Here is a 27358-nt window from a genome sequence, read left to right on the forward strand (position 1 = left end):
GGGATAACTTTGTAAATATCTAATTGAACACAGGTATATTAAAAACAGATGTTGTGTTACAGAATGTTCTCAGGTGAGAGCTTACTGAGGAAATTCAACAGCAATTAATTGAAAGCATTGCCCTTCTTTGAAAGGTAATAGTACAAGAATGCTGCCTCAAGACAAGAGTCTAAAGCAGTGATGGAACAAACACATCCCGGGCATGAATACATACAAAAGCGCTTGACTGACTTCAATTCTATAAGCACACACAGAGATCTGCACTTAGTTGCTTCTGACAATATGACGGTCAGACCAGTGGTCAACTGTTCTTGTAGCATGTCTCTGACACCAGCGGACTTCCTCCCCACCGATGTCATACATTCAGAATGTGTACAATATCAACAACTCCATAATAACATTTGGGGAGAAATAAGAACTCAATGACAATGGTAGAGTCTACATGTCTTCTGATTCTGGCTGTGGTGTGTGGGACTACAAGAACCCTCTTCACAATGTGCACTCTTCTAGTGGTTCATGCTCGAGAGCAGAAAATCTTTTTCTCAGACTATGTCGGTTGCCTTCTGAGGCATGTCTGGAATGCAGTACCAATTATATAGAATCACCTCTGGATGTCTCTGGCCTCCTCGTCATTCCCTTTATCAAGAACATCCAGCCACTGATCATAGAGGTCGGTTGAAAAGAGAGTGCCAGGAAAGGCTCGAAGACACTCCTTATAGAGATTAAAAAAGAAGTTATATCAATTTGTTGGCAAATATAGACTTGAGAAATTACAAAGAAAACATTTAATTGCAATATTTCATTTAATCTCCGCTTTTTCTCTAGACGTTCAAACTGTGACCTCCATAGAGTTTGGCCTCTAATTCCCACCATTGTGTACATGCAGAAACGGGTGCTTCCATTTCTTCTGACTTACTCTAGAGGTGTACACAGTCTGAGAAGTTTTGGAAGGGAAGAAAAACCTCATCTTATTGTCTCAATCATCTTTTGGAGGGTAGTTATTATGGCATAGTGGATTAATCTGCTGCCAGGGATGCCATCAACTCTTATCAGAGGGTCACTTCAATTCCTGGCTGCTCTACTTCTGATCCAGCACATTGCTAAAGTGCCCGAGAAAGCAGTGGGTAACTGCCCAAGTACTTGGGGCTCTGCCCTACTTCAGAGACCTGAAACAAGTTTTCGGTTCTGGCTTCAGGTTGGCCCAGCCCAACCTGGGCCACTCAGAAAACATGTGGAAGATTGACATCTCTGTATGAGCATGTGTGTGTGTTTGTGTCATTGTAAGCTTATTTATTTATGTAAAAGATGGAGTTGAAACACACACACACAGAGGGAGAGAGGGAGAGAGGGAGAGAGGGAGAGAGGGAGAGAGGGAGAGAGGAGAGAGAGAAAGAAACAGAGAGACAGTGAGGGAAACAGAGACAGAGAGGAATCTTCCATACACGAATTTACTCTGCAAATGTCCACATTGAATCCGGAAGCCAGGAACTCCACCCAGCTCTGCTATGTGAGTGGCAGGGACCACAGTATTTGGGCCATCTTTGGCTGCCTTCCCATGTCCATTCGTGGTAAGTTCATCCAGAACCAAGCAGCTGGGACTCAAATCAGTGCACATACAGGTTGTCTGTGTTGCAGGTAGTAGGTAAATGCACTGCGCTACATTGCCAGACCCATACGTGTCTCTCTCTTTCACTCTGCCATTCAAATATATAAAACAAATCTATATAGTCTTCTTTGCCTATATTTTAGCAAAATAGTACAAACTGACAAATCTGCTTATGGGTCATCCTAAATCATATTATGCACTGTGGACATGTAAACATACATACTTCACATTTTGATTTCAGACTAATCCTTTTAAGTCTTAGCAGCAAAGGTTCCGAACCAAATGAACTAAATATACACACATGTACTCACAGAAAATAGGAAGTAAGGACTGGACATTTTGACTATGTCTGTTCCCTGGGGCAAAATACTCTCCTAATAGCCTCATTCTACTTTCCTTTTCACTAGCTCATTGATCAACTCTTTACAAATATAACCAGAAGATGGTGGGATTTATATTTCCAGTTCATATCCCCTTGCTAGCTTTCTTTCCACTGGTCTCACTATATGGCCCATGACACTTTTCAATAGCAGTGAGTGTAGGAAATGCCTCTCAGTAAGTGTTGTGTTCATAATCCAGACATTGCTCACTCATTCTAGTAGTTCTTGAGTAGTCATTTATGTCATATCCAGTTTGGACTACTGGGGATAGAACAGTGAAGAAAACGGACAAAATCCAAGCCCTCTTATACCCTGACTATGTCACTGGCGTCCAATACTCTCCCACTGTAGTTACAGCCTTTGACTGTTTCCCAAGGAGTATGTCCAGTATGTGTGGAGCTCTGAATGATGGGGAAGTCTGGGATGGCTCAGGAGCAGCTTTGTCTGCTGGGTACTTACTTCCATGCACGTGGGGTATGTGTCCTCTCTTGGCTTTCCCTGTGCTGCAGGATGACTAGACGGGGCATGTTGTGGAAGTCACACTGTGAGCCAAGGAGATCATGTGAAGACGATTTGCTGTTGCACCTCTGCTTCTAGGGAGCTCAATGGCAAATCCAACTCCATGACTGTATTTATGTTTAGCCTGGACCAACTCTCCAGGTGATTCCCATGGTATTTATCAAAAATCAGACTCCAAAGTCCTCAGAGGGGTAACCACTATATCTTGTTGAAAAATGACATCAACTTCATGTACAACAGAAACAACACAAACATGTGACTGTCTAACCTAGTGTATATTTTTATGATCTGAGTGATGTACGTGTGGGCCCGGAAGTCATTACAGAAGTGTAACCATTTAACATGTGGCCAAGCATTGATGGAGGGTAAGGAAAGAGCAAGTGTACTGAGCGTTTCAAAGAATGTAAGGATATTTTTTGTAGTGATTACGGCATTGCCAGATTTTTGTTTCACAGCTGCTGAAATGACCAACAATTCAATTTTCCCTTACAGAAATGTACCTGGATACTTGTGATTTTACCATACAATTTTGAAATACATGTGTATTTTGCATCACCTTGGATTTTAGAATTCTTTGCTCAGGGATGGCACTGTTTCGCAGCAGGTTAACGCCTTGGCCTGAAGTGCCAGAATCCCATATGGTATGGGTGCCGGTTCAAGGCCCGGCTGCTCCTCTTCCGGCCAGGTTCTCTGCTATGGCCTGGGAAAGCAGTGGAAGATGGCCCAAGTCCTTGGGCCCCTGCACCCACGTGGGAGACCCAGAGGAGGCTCCTGGCTCCTGGCTTCAGATCGCTGCAGCTCTGGCCATTGCGGCCAATTGGGGAGTGAACCATCGCATGGAGGACTTCTCTCTCTCTCTCTCTCTGCCTCTCCTCTCTCTGTAATTCTGACTTTCAAATAAATAAAAAAAGAGAATTCTGTGCTCAATGGGCAGAGGCACAGAGAGTGAGACACACATGCACATACACGCACACTGTTCATGAATGAGGAAGAGAGACAGAGAGAGATCCTACATAAATGAATGGCTGCAATATCCAGTTCAGACCCTGGTTGAAGCCAAGAGCATCATCCTTGCCTCTCACATGGGAGGCAAGAACCTCAGTACCTTGGCCATCTTCCACTGCCTTCCCAGATGCATTAACAGGATGCTGGATCAGCAGCACAGCAGCCAGGACTTGAATTGGGGCTCTGATATACGACGCCAGCATTCCAACCCCCAGCATACCCTGCTATGCCAAACACAGGCCCAACATTTTAAAACTTCTAACCTAGCTTTGCCTGCTGCAACACTTTCAAAGTCAGATTCACAAGCTGAGCTTTGTGCTGGGGCTCGTTACTATGTAACTATAACTAGGAGTATTGGCTTAAGTACAATGGAAATGAACATAAGATGCCAACAGTAGTCAAAATGAAGGCAGCTCCAAATAGCAGAGTCCTGACACCACGTGTGAAGCAAAGGCATAAGAGACAGGGGAAAGAATGGCAATGAAAAGAATGGAATTTTCTTGGCATTTGTATGTATTTTTAATTCATTTTAAGAGCAATGTTTGCTTATTGTGGAAAACACCTAGAATGGTTTTCAAAATTTCAAATAAAGTTTCTTTGGGAAACTCTGATGTCATTAGGAAGACACTGTCAAATCTGGCAAATGCAGGAGATTTGTACTGGCCAAAATTCTATATGAATAACCAGGGTTTATTTGGAAGATGCTTGGGCAATTATAACTATGCTAGCATAATTCTACATGGAGCATTCAGATGAGGACAGCAAGCATGGAGTCTGAAGACTGGGAAAGCTATCTAACAAGCAGAGTCTGTCCAATGAAGGGAGTAGCTGCCTACAACCTGGAGTTTCTGATGTGTTTTTCAGTTTCTCAGACGCTTAACTGATTAGGCCTACTGCTCTTCTTGAGATGTCACGAGGAATGAAACCCATCACACAGCTTCCATATTGTGCATAGATGATGCCAGAATCCCCCTACCTTTAACAGTGTTGCTAACACAAGTGGCGATTCATTGCCCCAGTCGCCTCTATCTCCTGTGTTAAATCTTTCCTTTAGGGCTATAAATGACTTTATGTCACCAACTTTTTGAAAAATATTCTCTGTCTTTGGCCCTTTCTGCTTGATAATACGAATCACTTCCTGTGGAAAAGAAAAAGGAAAACTAATTAAAGGACATTTCATATCCACAAGCCCAGAACAAAAGCTAGCCCCCTGTAGAGAAGAGTATGGGAACTGACACAGCAGCAGCTGAAGTGAGGGAAGAAAATTTTGTTCAGTGTCTCTAAATATATGTTCAACCCATCCATCTGATCTGTGTCCACCCACTAAATTGTTTTGAATGCTGGCTTTAACCTAGTTTCCTTTTCAAGGAATGAAACTTGTACACCAAACTTCTCTGCTTCAAGCTTTTAGTGAATCACTCTCTCCTGTTTTACCATGCTGTTCTCATTATTTCCTAGTACTGATGGCCTTTCCCAACTAGGAAAATCTCGTTGCCACACTTGTTGCCAAACTTGTTGACTTTCATGTCCTTCTGCCTCATCTTCATGCCAAGAGGGGAACAGGAGTGTCACAGTCAGGTATCTCCAGGAATCTGTCATCTATTAGGTCCCTTACTTTTCATGAGACCTTGGGCATAGGACATCACCTTACTCATGCTTTCCTTTTATCCATGAATGATGTCACAGTGATGAGGATCCTAGCAACTCCTTCAACTTGTGAATGCTGCAAGGGCTGGGGCACCATCTAGCATGGAACTAACTTGATACATTCCTCCCCACCTCGCAAAAAATGCCCTACATCTAGCATAGTGTATGTAGATGTGCTGGACAATCAATGTGCCAACTCTTAAATGCCCTCCTGGGAAATAACATAGGCCACGTTCTGTGGCTTTCCTCTGACACATTCTCTTATGATAGAAGGATACATAAATGGCAGGTGATCCATCTAATCATCTGAAATACAAACCACGCCCACAGTGAGGGACGTTGAGTTCTAAGTTTGAGTCATCTAGACAAAAAGGAAATGAAGGAACACTTCAAGGAAGAGGCTAAAAGGGGAACATGGGGGGATGTCGACTCCAAGAGATTCAGAAACATTCCTTTTGCTGTGTGTGAGCAGGTGACTGGGTAACATCGCTGAAACCAGCAGAATAAACGGAACGGTTCTTTCTCCTGTTGCCTTTGAAGTAAGACCACGATAACTGAGCTGACTGTTCTTCTTTGAGGTCACATTAAGAAGGCATGTCAGCCAAAGCCAGGGACTGACAAATGATGGCCTCATTTGAAACACTTTTGGATGATGACACCAAGCCCTCAGAACGCTCACTCCTGAGGAGGGCTTCAGAAGATCAAAATGATACCTACCCAGAGTGTGAGGGTCAGGTCCTCAACACCAGACACTCTCAGGAGTGTTGGCACCGAAATAGCAGGAGGGGAGTCCTGGGGCAGGTCATTATGGCTTCTGGTAATGCCCCAGCAAGACAGACAGTTTGTGAGAAAGCCTGAGGAGAAAGTGAGACCATTAGCTGTAGAGGATCATTGACAGATTCTGTTTCCACCCTTTCCATTTGACAGGTGACTGTTTCCAGCCTTAGAAAAGACAGAAACTGATCCATTTGTGGTGTACAAGAGCTTACGATCTGAAATTGGCTAGTACCATCCACGTGACGTTCATGAACTTTTCTTCCCAATTTCCTATAAGCTGGCAGTTAGAATCAGGTGTTTAGCCTAATTGTTAAGATGCCCTAGGCTCATATCAGAGCATCTGGACCTGATGTCCATCTTTGGCTCCCAATTCCAGCTTCTTGCAAATGCAGGCCCTCTGAGGCAGTATGCATGGCTAACAAATTTGGGTTCCTACCTCTCACAAGCACAACATGGAATAAGTTCCCAAATTCCAGCTCTAGTCCTGCCTGTCACAAAGGAGACATGATGTAAATACCAGATTCCAGTTCTGTCCCTGGCCCATGGCCACGGCTGACATTTAGGGAGTGAATCAGAGGATAGGAAACTCAACTCAACTCTTCTCTTCTTTTCTCTCTCTCTCTCTCCTTCTCTTGTGCATGTGTGTGATGGTCTCTCAAATCAAACAATCAATTCATCAACCAGAAATGAAATATAAAGACTTGAGGAAGCTGCTCAGGTTCAATTCTGGCAGTGCTACCTACAGTTTTTGCTTTTTATTTTTTTGCATAATGAGACACCTCACATTGAGTTATACACATCCTCTTAAGTTTACCCAGTGGAGTCAGGTGTCAGAACTCATTTGAAAAGCAAAAAAATACAGTTGACATTCAAACTAAGTGGAGTCTCATAATCTACTTCATGCTAAGTCACCTTTCCCTATGAGATTTCCTGTTTGGTAGTCTGAATGCCCAAGCACCAGCAACTCACTCCCATCAAAGAGATCTGCACTTCATGACACAAGCTCCCTGATATCACTCAACCAGCCTCTACCTCCCTCACTCTTCAGGGTTACAAAGCTTAACCTGTTCCCCAGGTGATTTGATTTCACCTTCTTCACTTGGTTCCCAAATGAGTGGCAGGATCCCGTGGGGCCTTGTTCCTTGTGCCACCCTGCCAAGCTATACAGCCTATATTTTAGCTACCCATCAAGCTCTGCCAACTGAACGCTGAAGAGGAATTTTCCACAGAAAAGAGGATCACCAAGGAAAACATGAGTTTGGAGTATCTACTGCTCAGCTGTGCACGTTTTCTTAAGAAGGCACCTAAACTTTTCTTCTTAAATGACCGATTTATGCTGAATATCATAAAAGGCACCAGAGGAGTCAAGGTGCAGTGTGATAGACAGATGGGTGAAGTTGCCAAAAACAATCTGTTTTTGTTTTTTTGTTTTTTTGTTTTTTTTTAAGATTAATTTTGACAGAATTACAGAGAGAGGTAGAGACAGAGAAAGGACTTCCATCCACTGGTTCACTCCCCAGATGGCCACAACGGCTAGAGCTATGCTGACCCGAAGCCAGGAGCCAGGAGCTTTTTCTGGGTCTCCCACATGGGTGCAGGGGCCCAAGGACTTGGGTCATCTTCTTCTGCTTTCCCAGGCCATAGCACAGAGCTAGATCGGAAGAGGAGCAGCCGGGACAAGAACTGGTGCCCATATGGGACAGCTGCGCTTCAGGCCAGGGCTTTAACCCACTGTGCCACAGCACCGGCCCCCTCCCCAAATATCATTCATCAGCCATCTTCTTGGCATTTCTGGGCCCCTGAATGCATCACCATCAGACAAACAAGGGAGGGCAATCCTCATGGTGCTATATCACTGAGGAAGCCAGGATAGGCTCCAAGATGTGCCACTTCATCAGCCAGTCCAGTTACTCAATTCTTTGGACTTTCCTTTGACTCAACTTGTTTAAGAATGATGCTATCTACACCTCATTGCACTAATATAATGTATTACTCAGCATGGCACACAACTCATCACAACCGTGAAGAGAATTACTTTCTTCTGTAATCATTTACAATCAAATGGTGTAAGGGATCCCACACATCAGTTTCCTCACCCTAAAGTAAACTTTATCTCCATTCTCTTTCTGGTTAGTTAGTACTCTCCAGATAGCATGCAGTCACAAAGTAATCCAACACCAAGCATTCAAAATTCCACCTTTTAAAAGGAGACAAGAAAAAAGCAAATGCCATCTCAAATGCAGGAGGCTGCTCATACATACTACCATATCCAACTCTTTCTTTAAAACAGGCAAGAATACATGGTTTAACTCGTGCACAACCTGGTACACCTAGGACTCACCTGATTTCATTATTTAAAAATCTATTGGGACATAATCCACTACTTAGTTGTCACACAGCTAAGCAATGAAGCATCATGCTCCATACCTTGATATGAATCTATACATCCAGAACATATGGGAACAGAGAGAGATGAGTGCCATTACAATCTTTCTCAAACAAAAATACTTTCGGTGCTTAGCTGAGGCTTTCATAAGGTACATTATTTACTGAGAGCGCATGCTGCTTCTGTGACCAATGGAAACAGCAGCCATTTTCCATGAGACACGTTGCATAATTCAACAAGCTCACTTCAAAAACACTGAGCCTTTCTGACACTCCTGGCGATACTTCTGGTGGTGGCATTCTCTTGCCCAAATGGGGGTTGTGGATGTTTACAAAGTTCAGATTCACAATCTTGCACAGGAGCAACATTTATAGAATATTGCTATATGCTCAAAATTACAACCAAAAACACATTTATAAGCTATATAAATCACAGAATATCCTCACAAGAAAAGTACGAACACCATTCACAGTGGAAATCATTATATTCTTGCCACAATATTTCCCACCTTACTAAAAACTGTTCTTCAGAGAAAGGTCTCTCAAAAGAATATTGACAAGTAGGGAGAGACTGGAAAGCAAAAAGCTGAAACATCCCTGATCGTAACTGTTCAGTCCATGTCTGGTCTAGATATGCATCTGAAGCCTGGAGGAAGTCAGCATGCCGTGGGCATAATGAAGAGATCAATTCAGGAAGCAACCCCCTAGCCACTTCAGCCCAAGCCAGAAGAGATCCAAATTCAATGCCACAGTTTCTCACCATCCTGGAGATCTTCCATATAAGGTAAGTCTAAGGCATGCAGTACATTGATTACTTCCTGCTCTCACTCCAGGTTCAGGGTTACCCTCTGGAATGCTTAGTCTTCATTTCCAGGCCTTCACACATGATGCTCTTCATTGTAAAGATTTATTTGTAATACAGAATAACACACAGAGAAAGACATCTTTCATCACTTTGTTTTTTTCCCAAATGGCCACAACAACCAGGGACAGGGCTGGAGATTAGAACTCCACCTGGGTCTCCCACATGCGAGACAAAGGACCCAGGTATTTGGGTCATTTTCTGCTTCCTTCCCGGGCACATTCTGATAAAGCCAGCGAGCTTCATCCGAACTGGGAGAGCCAGGACTCAAGCCAATGCTCTGATGTGGATTGCAGGATGCAGCTTAACCCACTGTACCATGATGCCAGGCCACAAGAAACTTCTCTCTACAGACACATAAGTTTGTGCATGCATTATTTTATGGAGCAAATGCTCAGGGTATCCAGAGGACACAAAAGTTCTAATGTAGAAGAACCACCACAATCCTCCTGGAAGTGAGATGGGTTCTGACTTTGAACAGTTTCTCTAAGCCTGGTTCTTGGTGAGTACTGGGTCCCTGTACTTATGCACACCTCCTCCCTCATGGAGAACAGCTCTCTGTCATGAATTTTTTTCTCAGGAATGCATGGATGAGCAGAGAGCAGAACCCTGCTGGAAATTAGACTTACCGCACCGGCGCTGCCTTTTAGCCGTGTGCCTGGGCTTCAACACGAACTGGATCCCTCCATCAGACAAGATCTCCAGAACGGGATCCTCCATGCTCAGGGCGGAGGTGGACTTCCCCGGTTCCTGATTATGAAAGGCAGCTCGATGGTAGCTTGCTTGGATAGCATATGGACACTCATGCCCTAGGCAGAGAAAAATCTCAATACACATCAGGCTGATGGTGACAGGTATGATCAAACATGCCTTGTTGTCAGTGTGGGTACAGCACCGGGGACAGCTCAAGTTCTCCTGGGGCTTCTGCAAGGAAGAGAGCTGTGTCTTGGGAGTGAGCATCAGGTGTGCTCTCTCTGGGGAGGCACTGCATAAAGCAGGCACCCAGGCAGAGGACCTTTCCAATGCAAACAGAAGTAGTAGCCCATTGCCTAGCTTAGAAGACCAAGATCCCTCAGTGCACTGCACACTGATGACTTGTTATTTCCGTTGTAAAGTAGAAGGCCTGCTAAAATCTGCCTTGACTCCAACTAGATTTTTAACGTCCTCATATGAGTAAACATGAGTAAACATCAGTGGTCTGCATTTTTTAAATGATTGGGCCATATATGTCATGAGTTGCTGTAACCTAGAATCTCTCTCCCACGATGTTAGATCATGAAAAGAGACTTCATTTCTCTGTCAGTTTTATAGCCTGTGATTCTCAAGAGCACTGGGGCCATGGTCTGCTGTTACACTTCCCTCCTACTTTGGCCCTCTCGGGAGCCCCTCACAGCTCACTAGCTGAGGGAGTGCTGCAGAGTGTTAGAGACCCAGAGCCATCCTACCAACTGATGTTCACGGAGTACATGTAATGTCATTGCTTTCCTCTCTCATTTTTAAATTGCTGGCAACCCAAGAAATTCTCAAGATCCTCTGCTACTGGTGGGTATTAGCAATTGGGATGTCCATGAAGACACCTCTGTCCCACATTGGACCACCTGGTTTGGTCCTTGATCATGGATCCTGACTGAAGCTCTCTGCAAATGCAGATCAGACCCTAAGATGCAGAGCTGTTGTCTTGAACACTGATGTTCCTGCAACTCACGTGCAAGACTGGACTGATGACCTGCCTTCTGGCTCCTGGCCCTTGCCCTAGGACACCTCCAATCTTCGTGGACCTTTAAGGATAGAACTAGCAATTTAACATTCTGTGTCTATTTTTGCCTCTCAAAAACTAAACTTCGAACATGTTTTCACGATTCTGTGCTGTCAAAGGGATTTTCTTTTCAACAACAAAGTGAAAGCTCCCTTTATTCAATTTCTGACATATTAGTTAAATTTTCCATTTCATGGGACATTAATACCCTGTTCAGAGCAAGAATTATAGCAACTTGTCTCTTTCATGGTAAAAGAAGCTTCTACAACTGCAATATTAACAAAACCAAACCATCGGCATAACCAGGACAGAAAAAGATGATCAGGAACTGAGAGCATATTAAACACACATCCATAAGGACCGCTAGGAGTCACCAACGACAGATACACTCTTAGGATTTCTTGGAGCCAGTCACAGTGCATGCCATTGTTCGGGTCCAAATCATCCTCCAGAAAAAACATTTTACATAAACAAATGCCATCTACTCAATAAATTCATTTACAGTATTTGATTTGCACACTAACTCTACTGCTATCTTTATTTTAATTTTTTTTTATTTTTTGACAGACGGAGTGGACAGTGAGAGAGAGAGAGAGACAGAGAGGAAGGTCTTCCTTTTTGCCATTGGTTCACCCTCCAATGGCCGCCGTGGCCAGCGCGCTGCGGCTGGCGCACCGCACTGATCCGATGGCAGGAGCCAGGTACTTATCCTGGTCTCCCATGGGGTGCGGGGCCCAAGAACTTGGGCCATCCTCCACTGCACTCCCTGGCCACAGCAGAGAGCTGGCCTGGAAGAGGGGCAACCGGGACAGAATCCGGCGCCCTGACCGGGACTAGAACCCGCTGTGCCGGCACCGCAAGGCGGAGGATTAGCCTAGTGAGCCATGGCGCCGGCCTCTATTGCTATCTTGTTACAAAGATGTCAAAATTAAGGAGAAACATCATAAAATCGGTGGTTGGCTTTTGTCCTCAGATGTATTTAGCAATTCCTGAATTTTGAGACTGACAAAGTACATTCAGAAAGAACAGAAACTTTATTTTCAAATTTTGTAAGTGACTTGAAAACATTATAAATTACACATTAGTTCCTTTACATGACTGTTGAAAGAAGAATAGGAAGATTGCCCAGGTAAGTAATACTGTTTGATTTTCATAGAAATCACCAGCATTATATTACAAAGTCTATGACAAATAGTATGCCTCCCTTCCTTTCCAGGGCTTGTTTCTATGAGAGACACTGAAACACATGATGATTCATGAATGGTTTCTTCTTTATATAGGTTAATTCAACAACTATTTTAGGAGAAGTATAATGTTTTTATCAACAACCTCAAGATCAAGTGCTAGAAAATTCAACAAAAAGAATGGCTGAACTGTACATGTTTGTTCATCAAAAAACCTTTTAGGAGTTTGAATGTGATTATCTTAATTTTTAATCATGCTCAAATAACTTCTTGACATAATTTCACAATAAATATATATGTGTTTGCAGATGACATGCATGCATGTATACACACACACACACACACACACACATTCATAAACACAGGGGAACCAGAAACTCCACTAAAAGACTACTGGAACTCATAAGAGAGCTTGGTAAAGTTGCAGGATATAAAATCAATGCAAAAAAGTAATAGACTTTGTGTACCCAGACAATGCCAAGCCTGACAAAGAACTGGTAAGATCAGTCCCATTCACAATAGCTACAAAAATGTCAACACCTTGAAATAAACTGAACCAAGAAGGTGAAAGATCTCTACAATGAAAATTATTGAGCATTAAAGAAATAGAAAACAGACAAAAATGGAAAAATCTTCCATGTTCATGGATCAGAAGACTTATCATCATAATGTCCATATGACAGAAAGAAATTTACAGATTCAATGTGATCCAATGAAAATACCAAAGGCATTCTCCTCAGATCTAGAGACTATGATGCTAAAATTCATACAGAAAAACAAGAGAGCCCAACAAGCTCAAACAATACTAAACAACAAAAGCAAAACTGGGAGCATTACAATACTAGATTTAAAAGCATACTACAGGGGCCAGCACTGTGGTGCAGTGGGTTAACACCCTGGCCTAAAGTGCCGGAATCCCATATGGATGCCGGTTCAAGACCCCGCTGCTGCACTTCCAATCCAGCTCTCTGCTATGGCCTGGAGAAGCAGCAGAAGATGGCCCAAGTCCTTGGGCTCCTGCACCCACGTAGGAGACCTGGAAGAAGCTACTGGCTCCTGGCTTTGGATCAGCACAGCGCCGGCCGTTGTGGCCAACTGGGGAGTGAACCATCGGATGGAAGATCTCTCTCTTTCTCTGCCCCTCCTCTCTCTGTGAAACTCTGACTTTCAAATAAGTAAATAAATAAATAAATCTTTTTTTAAAAAAGCATACTACTATAATCAAAACAGCTTGGATCTGACACTAAAATAAATACATAGATCAATGAAACAGAATAGAATCTTCATAAACCAATCCAACATGTACAACCAACTAATCTTTGGACAAATGAGCTAAAATCAATACCTACAGAATGGTCAGTATCTTCAACAAATGGTGCTGGAAAGTTGTATATACATGTGCAGAAGTATGAGGTAAGAACCCTACCTATATACCTATATACCCTATACAAAAGTCCACTCAAAATGGATCAAGAATCTCAATCTATGACATAATACCATCAAACTGCTAGAGAACATTGGAGAACCTCTGCAAGACACTGGCATAGGCAAACACCTCTTGAAAAAGACCCTGGAAGCAAGGAGATCAAAGCAAAAATACACAAATGGGATTACATCAAAGTAAGAAGCTTCTACAAAGGAAACACTCAACAAAGTGAAGAAGCAACCGACAGAATGGAATAAAACACTGGCAAACTATACAACAGATAAAGGATCAAGATCCAGAATCTATAAAGAGCTCAAGAAACTCAACAACAACAAAACAAGCAACCCAGCTACAAAATGCTCAAAGGACTTGAACAGGCATTTTTCAAAAGAGGACATTCACGTGGCCAAGAGACACAAGAAAAATCCTCAGGATCACTAGCTACCAGAGACATGCAAACAAAACCACCATGAGGTTTCACCTTACCTTAATTAAATTGGCTTTCATGCAGAAATCAACAAACAATAAATGTTGGTGAGGACGTAGGAAAAAGGTACCCTAATACACATCTGTGGAAATGTAGATTAATACAGCCATTATGGAACACAGTATGAAGATTCCTCAAAAACAGGAAAATACACCTATCATGTGACCCAGCCATCCCACACCTGGGAATTTACCAAGGGAAAGGAAATCAGTGCACGAAAGAGTTATCTGTACCCCCATGTTTATTGTCGCTCAATTGCACAATAGCTAGGATATAAAATCAACCCAACTGTCCATCAACCAATGACTGGATAAAGAAAATGTGCTATATACATACTATTCAACCACAAAAAAGAACAACATTCTGTCTTTTGCAAGAAAATGGATGCATCGGAAAACCATTATATTTAGTTAAATAAGCCAGTCCCAAAAAGACAAATATCATATGCTTTCCTTGATCTGTGGTACCAAATAGAGTACAAAAATTTAATGTATATGAGTAAAATTCACATTTTGAGATGTGATTATTGTTTAAAGCCCTTGTCTGTAAATAATAACCTGTTCCTCTACTATTTAGAACAGTGTTGTTGTTCTTTCTTACTACTGGTAAATTTTTTACTTAGTGGAGGGTTAAGCATATGATTTTAAAGTAAACTGAAAGTATGTTATTATAAAACTTAAAAGAAAGAATAAGAAAGGAAGGAGGAGGGAGAGTGGTATACTTGGACATAGACCTGACAGATTTTGCAAGACTTAAAAATAGAGATTACCTATGAGACTAGAAATGGAAAGGGGAATACAAACCAGTATATGGGCATCAATCAAATGTTTGGAGAGATGAAATTCGACCCCATTTTCATTTCATTACAAAAAAAGAAAAAAAAAAGGACTATTCCAAGACAGTTGTGCTATCCACATGGAAAAGCAGAGAATAAAACTTCAGTTTCTTTTCCAACTACAACTTAAATTGCTGTATGAAGATATGTTGTCAGGCACCCAGGGTAGAGTATACACTTGGCAATTCCTTTTATAAATGAGTACTGACTACATGAGGTTGTTTTCTCCCTTGTAAAGATATTTAAGCTTAAGAACAAACAATGCATAGTCTGGAAATTAATAGTTACCATTTTGAAGCAATACATTTCATTTTTTATTTTGCTGGACACTTACCAATGAGCGGGTAAGAGGTCTTTCTCTGGTTTGAATAGACCCACAATTGGTAGTCCATTTCTGAGCCCTTAGAGACAAAAAGAACTAAGTATCACAAGTCTTTGTCAGGGCATACTTCAAGGATGTATTTCTTTTGTTTTTTAGAAAACTTTAATAAATATAAATTTTGAAAGCATTTTCCCCCCATAACCACCCTCCCACTCGCAAACCATCCCATCTCCTACTCCCTCTCCCAACCAACTCTTCAGTAAGATTCATTTTTAATTCTCTTTATATACAGAAGATCAACTTAGTATATACTAAGTAAAGATTTCAACACTTTGTACCCACACAGACATACAAAGCATAAAGTACTGTTTGAAGATAAGTCTTACCATTCATTCACATAGTACAACACATTAAAAACACAGATCCTACATGGGCAGCAAGTGCACAGTGACTCCTATTATTGATTTAACAGTTGACACTCTTATTTATGACGTCAGTAATCACCCGAGGCTCTTGTCATGAGCTGCCAAGGCTATGGAAACCTCTTGGGTTCACAAACTCCGGCCTTATTAGACAAGGCCAGAGTCAAAGTGAAAGTTCTCTCCTCCCTTCAGAGAAAGGTGCCTCCTTCTTTGATGGCCTGTTCTTTCCACTGGGATCTCACTCACAGAGATCTTCCATTTAGGTCATTTTTTTTGCCACAGTGTCTTGGCTTTCCATGCCTGAGAAACTCTCATGGGCTTTTTAGCCAGATCAAGGATGTATTTCTTTAGCATTTCTACATTTCCAAACAAGAAAATAATTGGGACCAGTGCCAATGCTATTCGAGTTAACAGGACTGACCGAAATAACTTCGGTCCCTTTCTGAGCCTCCAAGACTACACCCCAGATTCATGCCATATGACTTTTGACAAGGATCACAATGCTATTATCCCAAGTGACCTAAGGAATAAAGAATCATATTTATGCCACTTCACTAGTAAAGGTAAGTCTAATCCTGATCATTCCACTCTCAGCTATCTCCAGTCTCTTTGAAGAATGCTGTGTTTTACTGGATTTAGCTGGCTTTCTATCATCTACACAAGAGACCTGGATTAAGTTCTCAGCTCCAGGCATCAGCTCTACTGCTGCTGTAGGCACTTGTCGAGTGAAACCATAGACATAAACTCTTCTGTCTGTCTATGTCTCTCAAATAAAACAAGTTTTTAAAAAAGACATGTATGTGGTGTGCACACACATTCCCCGAAGAGCAAGCTTTCATTCAACTCTTATCTTGCTCTTTAATAATTTATTAGAGGCACCAGATATATCATTCCCTGAATCAGCATCTAAGGCATACAGCTTTTATGCAGGTGTTCTTCATGTCCAAATTTATAAGGAGTGAGATTTTAGCATGGTGGTTTGAAGATGCCTGAGACTCACGCCACAATAGCTGGGTTCCAATCCAAGTTCTAGGTCCTGATTCCAGCTCCCTGCTAATGTGCATTCTGGGAAGCAGCTATGAATTCTCAAGTAACTGGGTTCCTGCCACCCACGTGGGGTACCTGAATCGTACTCCTGCATCCAGACCTTAGTTTCAGACCACCCTTAGGTGCTGTGGGCATCCAGAGATTGAACCAACAGAGGCGAGCACCCTCTCTATGTATTTCTGTGTCTTCCTCTCTCTGTGTCTGTCTTCATCCCTCTTGCTATCTCTGTCCTCTCCGACCCTCAAAAATTAAAAAAAAAATTCAACTAGACATGTCTATTAGGTTTGTGTACACTGAGATGATAGGTGTGGGATTGGAGAAACCAGAATATACAGAAATAGCAATCCAACAGACAAGGTTATTAGGAAGCATGTAAGATATTTTTGTGTGTATATATATATATACATTTATATATATACACACAAAAAAAATAAAATACATGACAATAGCAATCTGAAATTATACTCCAATTTCATTAAATTATGGCTTTCAGTTCACATGAAATTTAAAATCGGAACAGAAGAGCAATACCCATACATAGACAAATACATCTCCGATGTTTTCCATTCCCACATGTGCACATGGTTCTGGGGACAAAATATATTGCTGCCTACAATTGGTCTCTTTGCCCGGAACTGTATTTTACAAATATACACTGTAAGCATGTGTGCATGTATCTGGATCAAAGGGAAAATACATTCATCTCAAAAACCAAAGTTGTTATTTAACTCAAAGTATCTTTCAGATTACTTACACTTAATCCTAGCACTGGTAGTGCCATATGGATAACGTCACTCACTGTGTCTAAATTGGTAACTGTTATAATTCCAGACTGTAAAAGGGAAAAGAAGAAAAAACTGCTGATACAGGAGAATGTTAAAGTATATGGTTACATAATTATGAAACTCTTGGTTTCAGGGTAAAGTTTGAGTAATGACAAAGCAAAATACATATGAAGCACCAAACCTTAATGATAACTGATTTTTATTACTTTACGTAACACAAAGCCAGAAGAAAGAATTTCAATTAATTAACATGTTTCTAATAGAGGAGTTATGATACTAAAAATATAACTGCTTAGGCCCAAACAGAAAGAACCTCAATTCAGAAAGAGCCCAACACCCAAAGACTATTTCCATCATGCAGGGAATAGTTCAACAAGGAGTCAGTCTCTCTCCTTCTCTTGATGAGTTGTGTTTTTATGTTTAGATTGATTTCTTTGCATACCATATATTCAGTCCTCGTCAAATGAGAGTAAGAACTGGCTCTCACAGGCATTCTTGCTCCATAAACCACTATGTAGGGAATACCTTCTCCTAGTCAGATCACCCTTTTTAGATTTTCATTGTCAAAATGTATTGAGACCATGAACCCAGAATTCAAGGCTGAAAATTCTAGACATCTGAGTTCTTTTTTGAGATACCCATAGAATTTTAAAACTGTACATGAACACTTTCACAGAATTTTTTAAGGAAAAAAACTCTTTTGAAGGATTACTCATCTTTTTCCAATTTATCTGGTTTGTAACATAATGGATTTTCATGGTATATGGAAATCATTAAATTCAAAATAAGCAGTACAAGGGTATGGGCCTTCTTTTCTGGTCCTGTTCTCTCTATGAACACATAGATGGAGCTGCTTATAAGCATGTAACTTAAACTATTCAATAATTAGAAAATATGGAAATGAGTTTCATTTCTTTTCCATATGAGATGTTACTCCATATATAACGGCCAGGGAAATGTGACCAGATCTCTAAGAGTTTCATATGAAAATTATGCAACAAAAGCAGCTATGTGCTCCAAGACATTAAAACAAATGTGCTGAAAATGAAAAAAAAAAAATTAAAAAAAGTAGAGGCTGTCCCAGCACAAAAACAGAAGATATTTCAAAATGGGAACTTTAGCTGTGAAAAATATCTGAAAGAACAATGCAGTGGGTGGACTAAAAAGCACAAGTGAGATGGCAAATTGAAGACAATGAATTTGAAAATACATCAATTGGAAACAGTCAGTCTGAAAAAGGAAGAAAGGTATGATTGAAAAAATTAGAGCTTACTGCCCTAGTCCAGGAGAAGATAGTTTTTAAAAAGTGGAAAGAGTGTAGTCTCAGGGAAGAGTTGGGGAGAAAATGCCAGAGGAAACTCTACCAAAATTAGAGGGACATGGTGGACCTCCTGTGGATGGCACGGATGCCCACAACTTGGGACTCCAATAGCCGAGAGCCTGCCCAGCAGCCAAGAGCCTACGCACTGGCATTGGAAAGTGAGGTGAGACCAGACAGTACTAGCAGTAGTCCAAGGCACTGGTGATTAAGCTGCAAAGAGAGCCTAGAGAAAACTTGGCTTGCAGCCCCAACGAGGAAAGTGTACTTTCCAAACTAGAAGAGAAAAAAAAGTATGGACACAATTTCTCTTTCCCCAATCACTTTACAATGCCATTCTGTAACAAGCCAATAGAGCAGGTGCCATTTTGGACATATGTAACAGCTGTGCCAGCTCGTGTCCATGCCCAGCAACTAGTTGAGTGGAGACCCCTGACTAGTGGGAAGAACTAACAGGGGGATAGGAGCCTGTGACTTTGTGAGGCTTCTCTACTGGGACTGTGAAAAAAACTGAGGGTGTGAGGCAGGATCCACGGTGAGGCTGGGACTTTGGGCACTCACACTGGGAGACTCAGGGCTTCCTGGTTACCTGGTGAGAGACATCACTGGAGAATCTAAACTTACACTGAGGACTGCACAGATCCTTTGTGTGCTCCCTGCGACAGAGTGGATGAATATTATAGCCACTGGGGCTAGCGCTAAGGCACTGGTCTCCATTAAGGAGAGGAGCTCAGCTGAGCAGAAAAAATTTCCCTTCTGATAAAAAACAGAGAGAGAGATTTACTGTGCCAAACCTGGGTGTATCACCTCAGACATGCCCTTAACCCTGGAGAACTGAACAGAGCTCCCTGATCACACCCACTACAAGCTAGATATTCACTTAAAGTAGACATTCCACTTATCTACAGAGCCACAGTACACAGATAAAATCCACTAGACCAAAAAAAAAAAAAAAAAAAAAAAAAAAGAAGAAGAAGAAGAAAAGGAAGAAACCAACAAGTATCTCCACACATGCCAAACAACAAACCCACCAATTCAAGAAACAAGAATAAGGAACACGACATGACACCCTGAAAAGAGTAAAACCCTTCAACAGTAGATTGTGAATACATTGAGGCAGAAGAAATGTAGGAAATGGAAGTTTAAAAATTGATCGTAAGATTACACAGAAGTTATCGGACACAAATGCACAAACTACTGAAATCTGTACAGGACATGAAATAAAATTTCCTCCATGAAATTGAGACCTTAAAGGGAAATCAAAATGAAATGAAGAATATAATAAAATGAATTAAAAATGCAGTGGGGAGCCTTAACAACATAATCAGTGAAGAAGAAAGAATATGGGCCGGCACCACGGCTCAATAGGATAATCCTCCACCTAGCGGCGCCAGCACACCAGGTTCTAGTCCTGGTCGGGGCACCGGATTCTGTCCCGGTTGCCCCTCTTCCAGGCCAGCTCTCTGCTGTGGCCTGGGAGTGCAGTAGAGGATGGCCCAAGTTCTTGGGCCCTGCACCCCAAGGGAGACCAGGAGAAGCACCTGGCTCCAGCCTTCGGATCGGCGCGGTGCGCTGGCTGCAGCGTGCCGGCCGCAACGGCCATTGGAGGGTGAACCAATGGCAAAGGAAGACCTTTCTCTCTGTCTGTCTCACTGCCCACTCTGCCTGTAGAAAAAAAAAAAAAAAGAAGAAAGAATATAAGACTTAGGAGACAAAGCACAGGAAAGAATACAGTCAAACCAAACACAAGAAGAGGAAATTAGAAACCTAAAAAACACTGTTGGAAATCTACAAGATACTATAAAGTGACCCAACATACAGGTTCTAGAAGTTCCTGAAGGCATGGAAAGAGAGAAAAGATTAGAAGGCCTTTTGAATGAAATAGTAACGGAAAACTTTCCTAATTTGGAGAAAGAAAGGGACATCCAAGTAAGGAAGCACATGAAACTCCTAATAGACATAACCAGAAAATATCCTCATCATGCCACATTGTAATCAAACTCACCACAGTAAAACAGAAGGAGAAGATTCTAAAATGTGCATGTGAGAAATGTCATGGTACTTTTAGAGGATCTCCAGTTAGACTCACAGCAGACATCTCATCAGAAACCCTACAAGCTAGGAGAGAATGGCCAGATATACTCCAAGGCTTAAAAGAAAAAAAATGTCATCCAACAATATCATACCTGCAAAGATCTCATTTATGAACGAAGGTGAAATAAAGACCTTCCATAACAAACAGAAATTCAAAGAATTTATCACCACCCGTCCAGCCCCACAAAAGATGCTTAAGGATTTGTTGCACACAGAAACATGGTCATCACTACAAAAGAAGGTAAAGGAAGAAAATCCCTCAGTAAAAGTTCAAAGGAAATTCAACGTAAAAAACAGGAATATTTTTGGGAAAATGGCAGGGAAAAGTAGTTACTTATTAATAGTCATCTTCAATCTAAATGCCTTCAAATCCCCCGTTAAAAGACACAGACTGGCTGAATGGATTAACAAACAAAACCCATCTATTTGCTGCCTACAGGAAGGAAAAAATGTTTGCAGTCACTGTGAAATTTCCCCAAATTTGACAAAAATAAAAAGTTACAAATTAGCGGCTGGTGCTGTGGCATAGCGGGTAAGGTCGCTGCCTGTATGCCGGCATCCCATATGGGTGCCAGTTCAAGTCCTGGCTGCTCCACTTCCCATCCAGCTCTCTGCTGTGGCCTGGGAAAGCAGTAGAAGATGGCCCAAGTCCTTGGGCCCCTGTACCCACGTGGGAGACCCGGAGGAAGCTCCTGGCTCCTGGCTTCGGATTGCAGTGCCTCCAGGCGTTGCGGCCATCTGGGGAGTGAACCAGTGGATGGAAGACCTCTCTCTCTCTCCGCGCCTCTCCTTCTCCCTCTGTGTAATTTGACTTTCAAGTAAATAAATAAATCTTTTTTAAAAAGTTACAAATTAAAGGAACTCAGAAAATATCAAACAAAATAGATTCAAAGAAAGCCATGTTTTGGCACATTGTGGTCATATTACTGTAAGTCAGAGAAGGAGCACAGATCCTGAAAGCAGGGACACAAAAATAGGCAAATAAGACAGTCACCATGGATCACTCAAGCTATCAGAAAGCATCGTGACCAGAACACAGTGGAATATCTGCAAGGCGTAGAGAGAGAAATATTAGCTAGGATATTCTTTCCAGGTTCAGCAAAAGTGCCTTTCAAGAGTGAAGCTGAGGGGCTGGCGCTGTGGTGCAGTGGGTGAATGCCCTGGCCTGAAGTACTGGCATCCCATATGGGCGCTGGTTCAAGACTTGGCTGCTCCGCTTCCAGTCCAGCTCTCCTCTGTGGCCTGGGAAAGCAGTGGGATGGCCCAAGTCCCTAGGCCCCTGCACCTGTGTGGGAGACCTGGAAAAAGTTCCTGGCTCCTGGCTTCGGATCCGTGCAGCTCTGGCCATTGCAGCCAATTGGGGGGTGAACCATCGGATGTAAGACCCCTCTCTCTCTCTCTCTCTCTCTCTCTCTCTGCATTTCCTCTCTCTGTGTAAGTCTGATTTTCAAATAAATAAAATAAATAAATCTTTTTTTTTTTTAAAGTGAAGCTGAAATCTACACATTTTTGGATGAAAGCAAATTAGAAAATTGGTTGGCACCAGAACTTTACTACAGGAAATGGCAAGTTTCCGTAAGATAAAATCAAGAGAAAATTAGAGAAAACTCAGATTTTCAAGTGTGAATGAATAGCATTAGGTATGATTATTTTATGAAAACCATACATAAATGAAATTGATTTTGAAAAATTCCAGGATGAGCAACCATTTGCCATAACTAAAACCAAAGCAGCTTGAGACAAGGGTGCTCCTCCCTACAGGAGAACTCCACTTCAACTTCTTCAAGCAATTCCTCTGGTTATGGAAAACAGCTCATAAAAGATGCCTGGCTCTGATTAGCTGCTGGGAAATGGCTGTGCTGGACTAGGCTTTTTCCACTGCGAATACCATGTTTTGTGATCTGAAGCTGCTGTAAAGAAAAAAGTCAAATAGCGTATCAGTGTTATCATGGTCACCGTTATGAAGATCTGCGCTAGTGTGTCATGATTTTAGAAATCAAATGTGATCCAACTGAAGATATTCTTCCCTACAACATACAAAAATGAGGAAGACACACACCGATCTCTCCAAAGGTTCACCCCTCCAAGTTTAATTCAATCCTGACAGACTTTGGTGTGGGACGTAACCAGCTCAATGCAACACCTAACTCAGAGAGTGGATTCTGTTCCACAAAGGGAGCATTACTAGAGCAAACAATCAATTGGAACATGAAATGAACAACAGGTGGCAATAGTATTTATACCAATGTTCCATTTCCAGGTGAGGACTGTATGGTGTTTATCTAAACTATATCTTGATCTTGGGAATACACAGGTATTCGAAGATAAAGGCATGCAGCATATGTAACTGCCTTCAGAAAGAAGCATATCCAGACACACATCAAGAGACAGACAGAGAAAATAAATTATGGAACAAAAATAGGACAAGATGTCATCAAATCAGCACATTTGGATGTGATAGTCCTATCACTCTTTCACACATTTCAGGGTTTTAAAATTCCTTCCAAATAAATAAAAATATTTTAACATGAAATAAATATTGAAAAACTGGGAACAAACAAAAACACTGTTTGAAAGTAGTGACAAATGAACAGAAATATTTAATTCCCAGAATACTGGCTTGGGAAAAACACTTTATGAAAATGTGAAACTCTGTGGATATTTAACACGAAATAGTCTTTCTAAGCATAAGCACTGAGTTATCGTGGATTCCCAATGCTTCATATAACCTAACATTTACTTTTTTATGTACACAAAAAAATTGCATGTGTAGGTGAAGATATATTTCTCCATGTTCCCTTCGGAATACTCTCACTCTCCCATCTCTCTCTGTCACTCCAATCTCACTCTCTCCTCCCTCTTCTTCTCATCCCCTCCTCTCTCCTCTCCTCTGTTCCATTATATTGTTCCTCTTCCCATACTTCTTGATCTCTATCTGTTTCTCTACCTAAAACCTCTATCCCCATTGTCTCTACCTCTCTTTCAGTCAAAGTCAGGAAATTGGAATTTAAAATGTTGAGTCCAAAACACACTTACATAAGGAACGTTGCTAACGGTATCTGACTCTATCTGTAGAACTGTCGTCTGCTTTTGATCTTTCTCTTTCGACTCAGTTATACACCTAATCAAAATCATTAAGAAACAAAAATTAATGAATTAGCTAATGTTTCTCTTCAAATCAATTCATGTGGCAAAATGTTCTATATATTTCTCATCATTGATATGTACCTATATATACACATATACACACACACACACACACACACGAAACTCTTGTTTGAGGTAGCTAATACATATACTGATACAGAGACATACATATGCATTTCTGTGCACAGATATCTATAGCATACTTACAGGATATAAATATTTATATTCATCTATAAATAACTTTTATATTATTTAGATTTAGATTTGTAGAACTTCTCAGCAAGGTCAAAAGATGAGGAGTGGCATCGCTGTGGCATATGAGGTAACATCACCGCCTGTGGCACTGGCAGCCCATATGGGCACCGGTTCCAGGCCCGGCTGCTCCTCTTCCAATCCAGCTCCTGGCTATGGCCCGCGAAAGCAGTAGAAGATGGCCCAAGGCCTGGGCCCCTGTAGCTCCACAGTAGACCAGGAAAAAGCTCCTGGCTCCTAGCTTCAGATCAGCCCAGCTCTAGCCATTGCGGCCACTTGGGGAGTGAACCAGTGGATGGAAGAGCTTACCCTCCACCTTTCCTTCTTTCTGTAACTCTACCTCTCAAACAGATAAATAAATAAATCTTTAAAAAGCCAAAACAAGAACAACAACAAAACCAGATGAGTAGGAAAATAATTCTGGGAAAGACGGCATGGCCTGGAAAATAACAGGGAGTGTCTTGATGTGTGGTTTGGGCAGCAGATCCACCCCTCAACGTTTTCCTATCTGGACCGCCTTCATGGCTTCAAGTGTAGGAAGCAACAGGTGCTTTCAGACTCACTCAGTAGAGCACTGAGTAGATCCACTCAGCTACTGAGTAGCTCAGTACTAGCTACATTTATAGACATTTAATACATATTGGGAATATTGTTAGCTCTGATCCATAGGCTGTATGGAGGGAAAGATGAAAGATACATCTTGAACTTCTTCAACAGTGAACAGAACATTCATGTGAATGAGGGAACATGACTTACAGCACATGTAGAGAAACCAAGGATTGCAAGATCATCTAAGAGTATTTTCAAGTGGGAAGAGCATTTTTAAGTGGGAATCATGTAGGGGCACTGCTTGCAGAGATTTATGCCTCCTATCACAAACGAAAGATTCAAAATCTGTATGCTAGAGAAATACCTGTCCAGCAGACGTTCCCATTTTTCCATAAATGTCTTCGAACTGCAAGCAGAGAAGTCAGAGAAAATAGTAAGCTACATAAAAGACTAATTCCATCTGATTAAGACTACCATTGCAGACAAACACACCAGCAGGCAAGTGTGGGTGACGGGGACTCAGGCGTAAGTAGTGCCCTCTCACACAAGGGCTCTGGGTGGAGTCTGCTCTTGTACAGCAACATTACAGCGATGGGAAAGAGTTCTTCAAGGGAAGGAGAAGCTGACTTGAAATGAAACCCTGGATTGCAACTATGGGATGCTAGCTCAGTGATCACAGGAGTCACTGAACTGACAGGAGTCTCAGTATCCACCATCGAAAGTGGAGGTCATTAAACCTCAGAGTGCTCCTGTAGCTTGAAGTGCTATTCAAATGGAAAAAGCATTATGATCAGATTATGTCACACTGAAGAGACTGGGCATGTGAATGGAATGCTCTGGGCTCACTTTAGGGGGGAAATCCATACCACTGTACTTCACAGAGGCTGCAGAATTGTCAGATGTCAAATAAATACCTAGAAAATTATTTTAGTGCTATGATGTGCTGAAGGATGTCAAAGCACCTAGTGTTTGGTGACTAATGTTTTATATCCTTTCTGCTACATCATTAATGTATTTGAAATCCAAAGTGAAAAAGATCTGCAGTCGCAAACATACATGGGCTTATAATTTACTAGCATTCAAAACAGCTGGGGAGTGATTGACTACATGGAAAATAAAACTGACCATTTATATGACTGGGTCCTGTGCCGGCAGCACCTGTAATACCTTGCTCATGAATATTTTCATTATCCCGAGAGTAAACCCTAATCTCTAGTAAGCAGCCACACGCTATTCTCCACCACCCCCAGATCCTACACCATGTCATAACTATCCATTCATCAGGTCATGAACATGTAATTTGTTGCTAACTTCTGGCTCTAATGAACAACACTGCTAGGAACATTTGTGCCCAAAAGTCAGAGTTAGGAACAAACAGAGTGTATGTATGTTTACACTTTTCTTGGACCTATATTCCACAGTGGAATTGCTCAGTCCTGCTCAGTCGTCCTACACTGAACTCACGGAAGCAACAGGTTTTTCTGCAGGGGCTGCCACATTTCCTATTTCTACCAGCGAGAGCTCACCCACGCGGCATTTCTATGCCTTCTCAGGACATGCTTCCACAGCAAAGTGGACATTTCCTTGGCTTTCCACCTTCATATGGACTTGAACACCACGGGTTACTTATGCCAATTTGCATAAGAGTGATAACAGCCAACAGCAAATGTACTCGGTGCTGGGCATTGTTGTAAATGTGTTGTATGTGTTTACATAGCTTCACAGCCAATATAGCCTATGTCCACCTCGTGCCCACGCTTCTCCCTCATTCAAAAAACTGTCTAGTGGAACTCCTCATCAAAGGCACCACAAATAGGCAGCTTCCTATCACCTGCAAGATTAAGAAGACATTAAGCAATAGAATCTGAGAACCTAGGGAGAAAATTTGTCATGGCAAAGAAGACATGCAGACAGTGGTACAAGCATGGCTTTGTTCTCAGTAATATTTGCAAGCAGTTCCATCACAGAACTGAGTTGATTAACAGTTTGGATATATCTCCATTGTATCAACTTCAATATGACCTGACAGACCTGGAGGGAGTGAGGAGAGGAGGAGAGCAAAAAAGAGCACCAAGCACCTGGGATGAACTGTCTATGTGAAAAACACACAGGACATTGGGTTTGTGCCTGTTCAGAGCAGCAGGCAGAGGTTGCAAGGTACCTGCGTACACAAAAACAGACACACAAGATGTCTAGGAAATGGAGCCCCGTTTCCTTTCCTCATACCAGCCTCAAAGTGGGCCTTGGAAAACTCACCCACATCGCATGAATCAAATCTTTGTTTCAGGTGGCCGTATCACTGAAGACACCAAATAGCAATTCTAGCAACCCAGGATATAATTTAATTTGTATATCAAGTATTATTTCTTTAGGTCATTACTTTGGGAGAATAAAAGGACTTTTTCAAGCTGAATTGATCTACTCTACTAGTTGAAACACACAAAAGCCTAGACCTAGAGGCTGGAGGATATTGGAGAGGGGCCCCAGAGCCTTGCTCTCTCAAATCTATTTTTATTAATCCAAAATACCCACTCCCCAAGTAGCTCATGGAGC

At 41.8% G+C, this 27358-nt stretch overlaps 2 protein-coding genes across 18 annotated transcripts in view; one reads left to right on the forward strand and one right to left on the reverse strand.

The window, feature by feature from the left end:
- The window catches only part of LOC138843592 (rho GTPase-activating protein 20-like), a 1064354-nt gene that overhangs the window by 592694 nt on the left and 444302 nt on the right, over positions 1-27358 (forward strand). The window lies entirely within an intron of this gene.
- LOC138843593 (rho GTPase-activating protein 20-like) overlaps positions 1-27358 on the reverse strand; it is a 139463-nt gene that overhangs the window by 97548 nt on the left and 14557 nt on the right. For all 7 annotated transcript variants that reach the window (XM_070048234.1, XM_070048236.1, XM_070048237.1 and 4 more), the window contains exons 7-14: positions 25170-25211; positions 23894-23978; positions 17415-17492; positions 15204-15270; positions 9811-9990; positions 5875-6011; positions 4487-4648; positions 606-712 (exon numbers count right to left, since the gene is read on the reverse strand). In XM_070048234.1, coding sequence (XP_069904335.1) covers positions 606-712; positions 4487-4648; positions 5875-6011; positions 9811-9990; positions 15204-15270; positions 17415-17492; positions 23894-23978; positions 25170-25211 — 858 coding nt within the window. The remainder of the gene's footprint in view (positions 1-605; positions 713-4486; positions 4649-5874; positions 6012-9810; positions 9991-15203; positions 15271-17414; positions 17493-23893; positions 23979-25169; positions 25212-27358) is intronic.

This window comes from Oryctolagus cuniculus, chromosome 8 (assembly GCF_964237555.1).
Source record: "Oryctolagus cuniculus chromosome 8, mOryCun1.1, whole genome shotgun sequence".
NCBI classification, from domain to species: Eukaryota; Metazoa; Chordata; class Mammalia; order Lagomorpha; family Leporidae; genus Oryctolagus; species Oryctolagus cuniculus.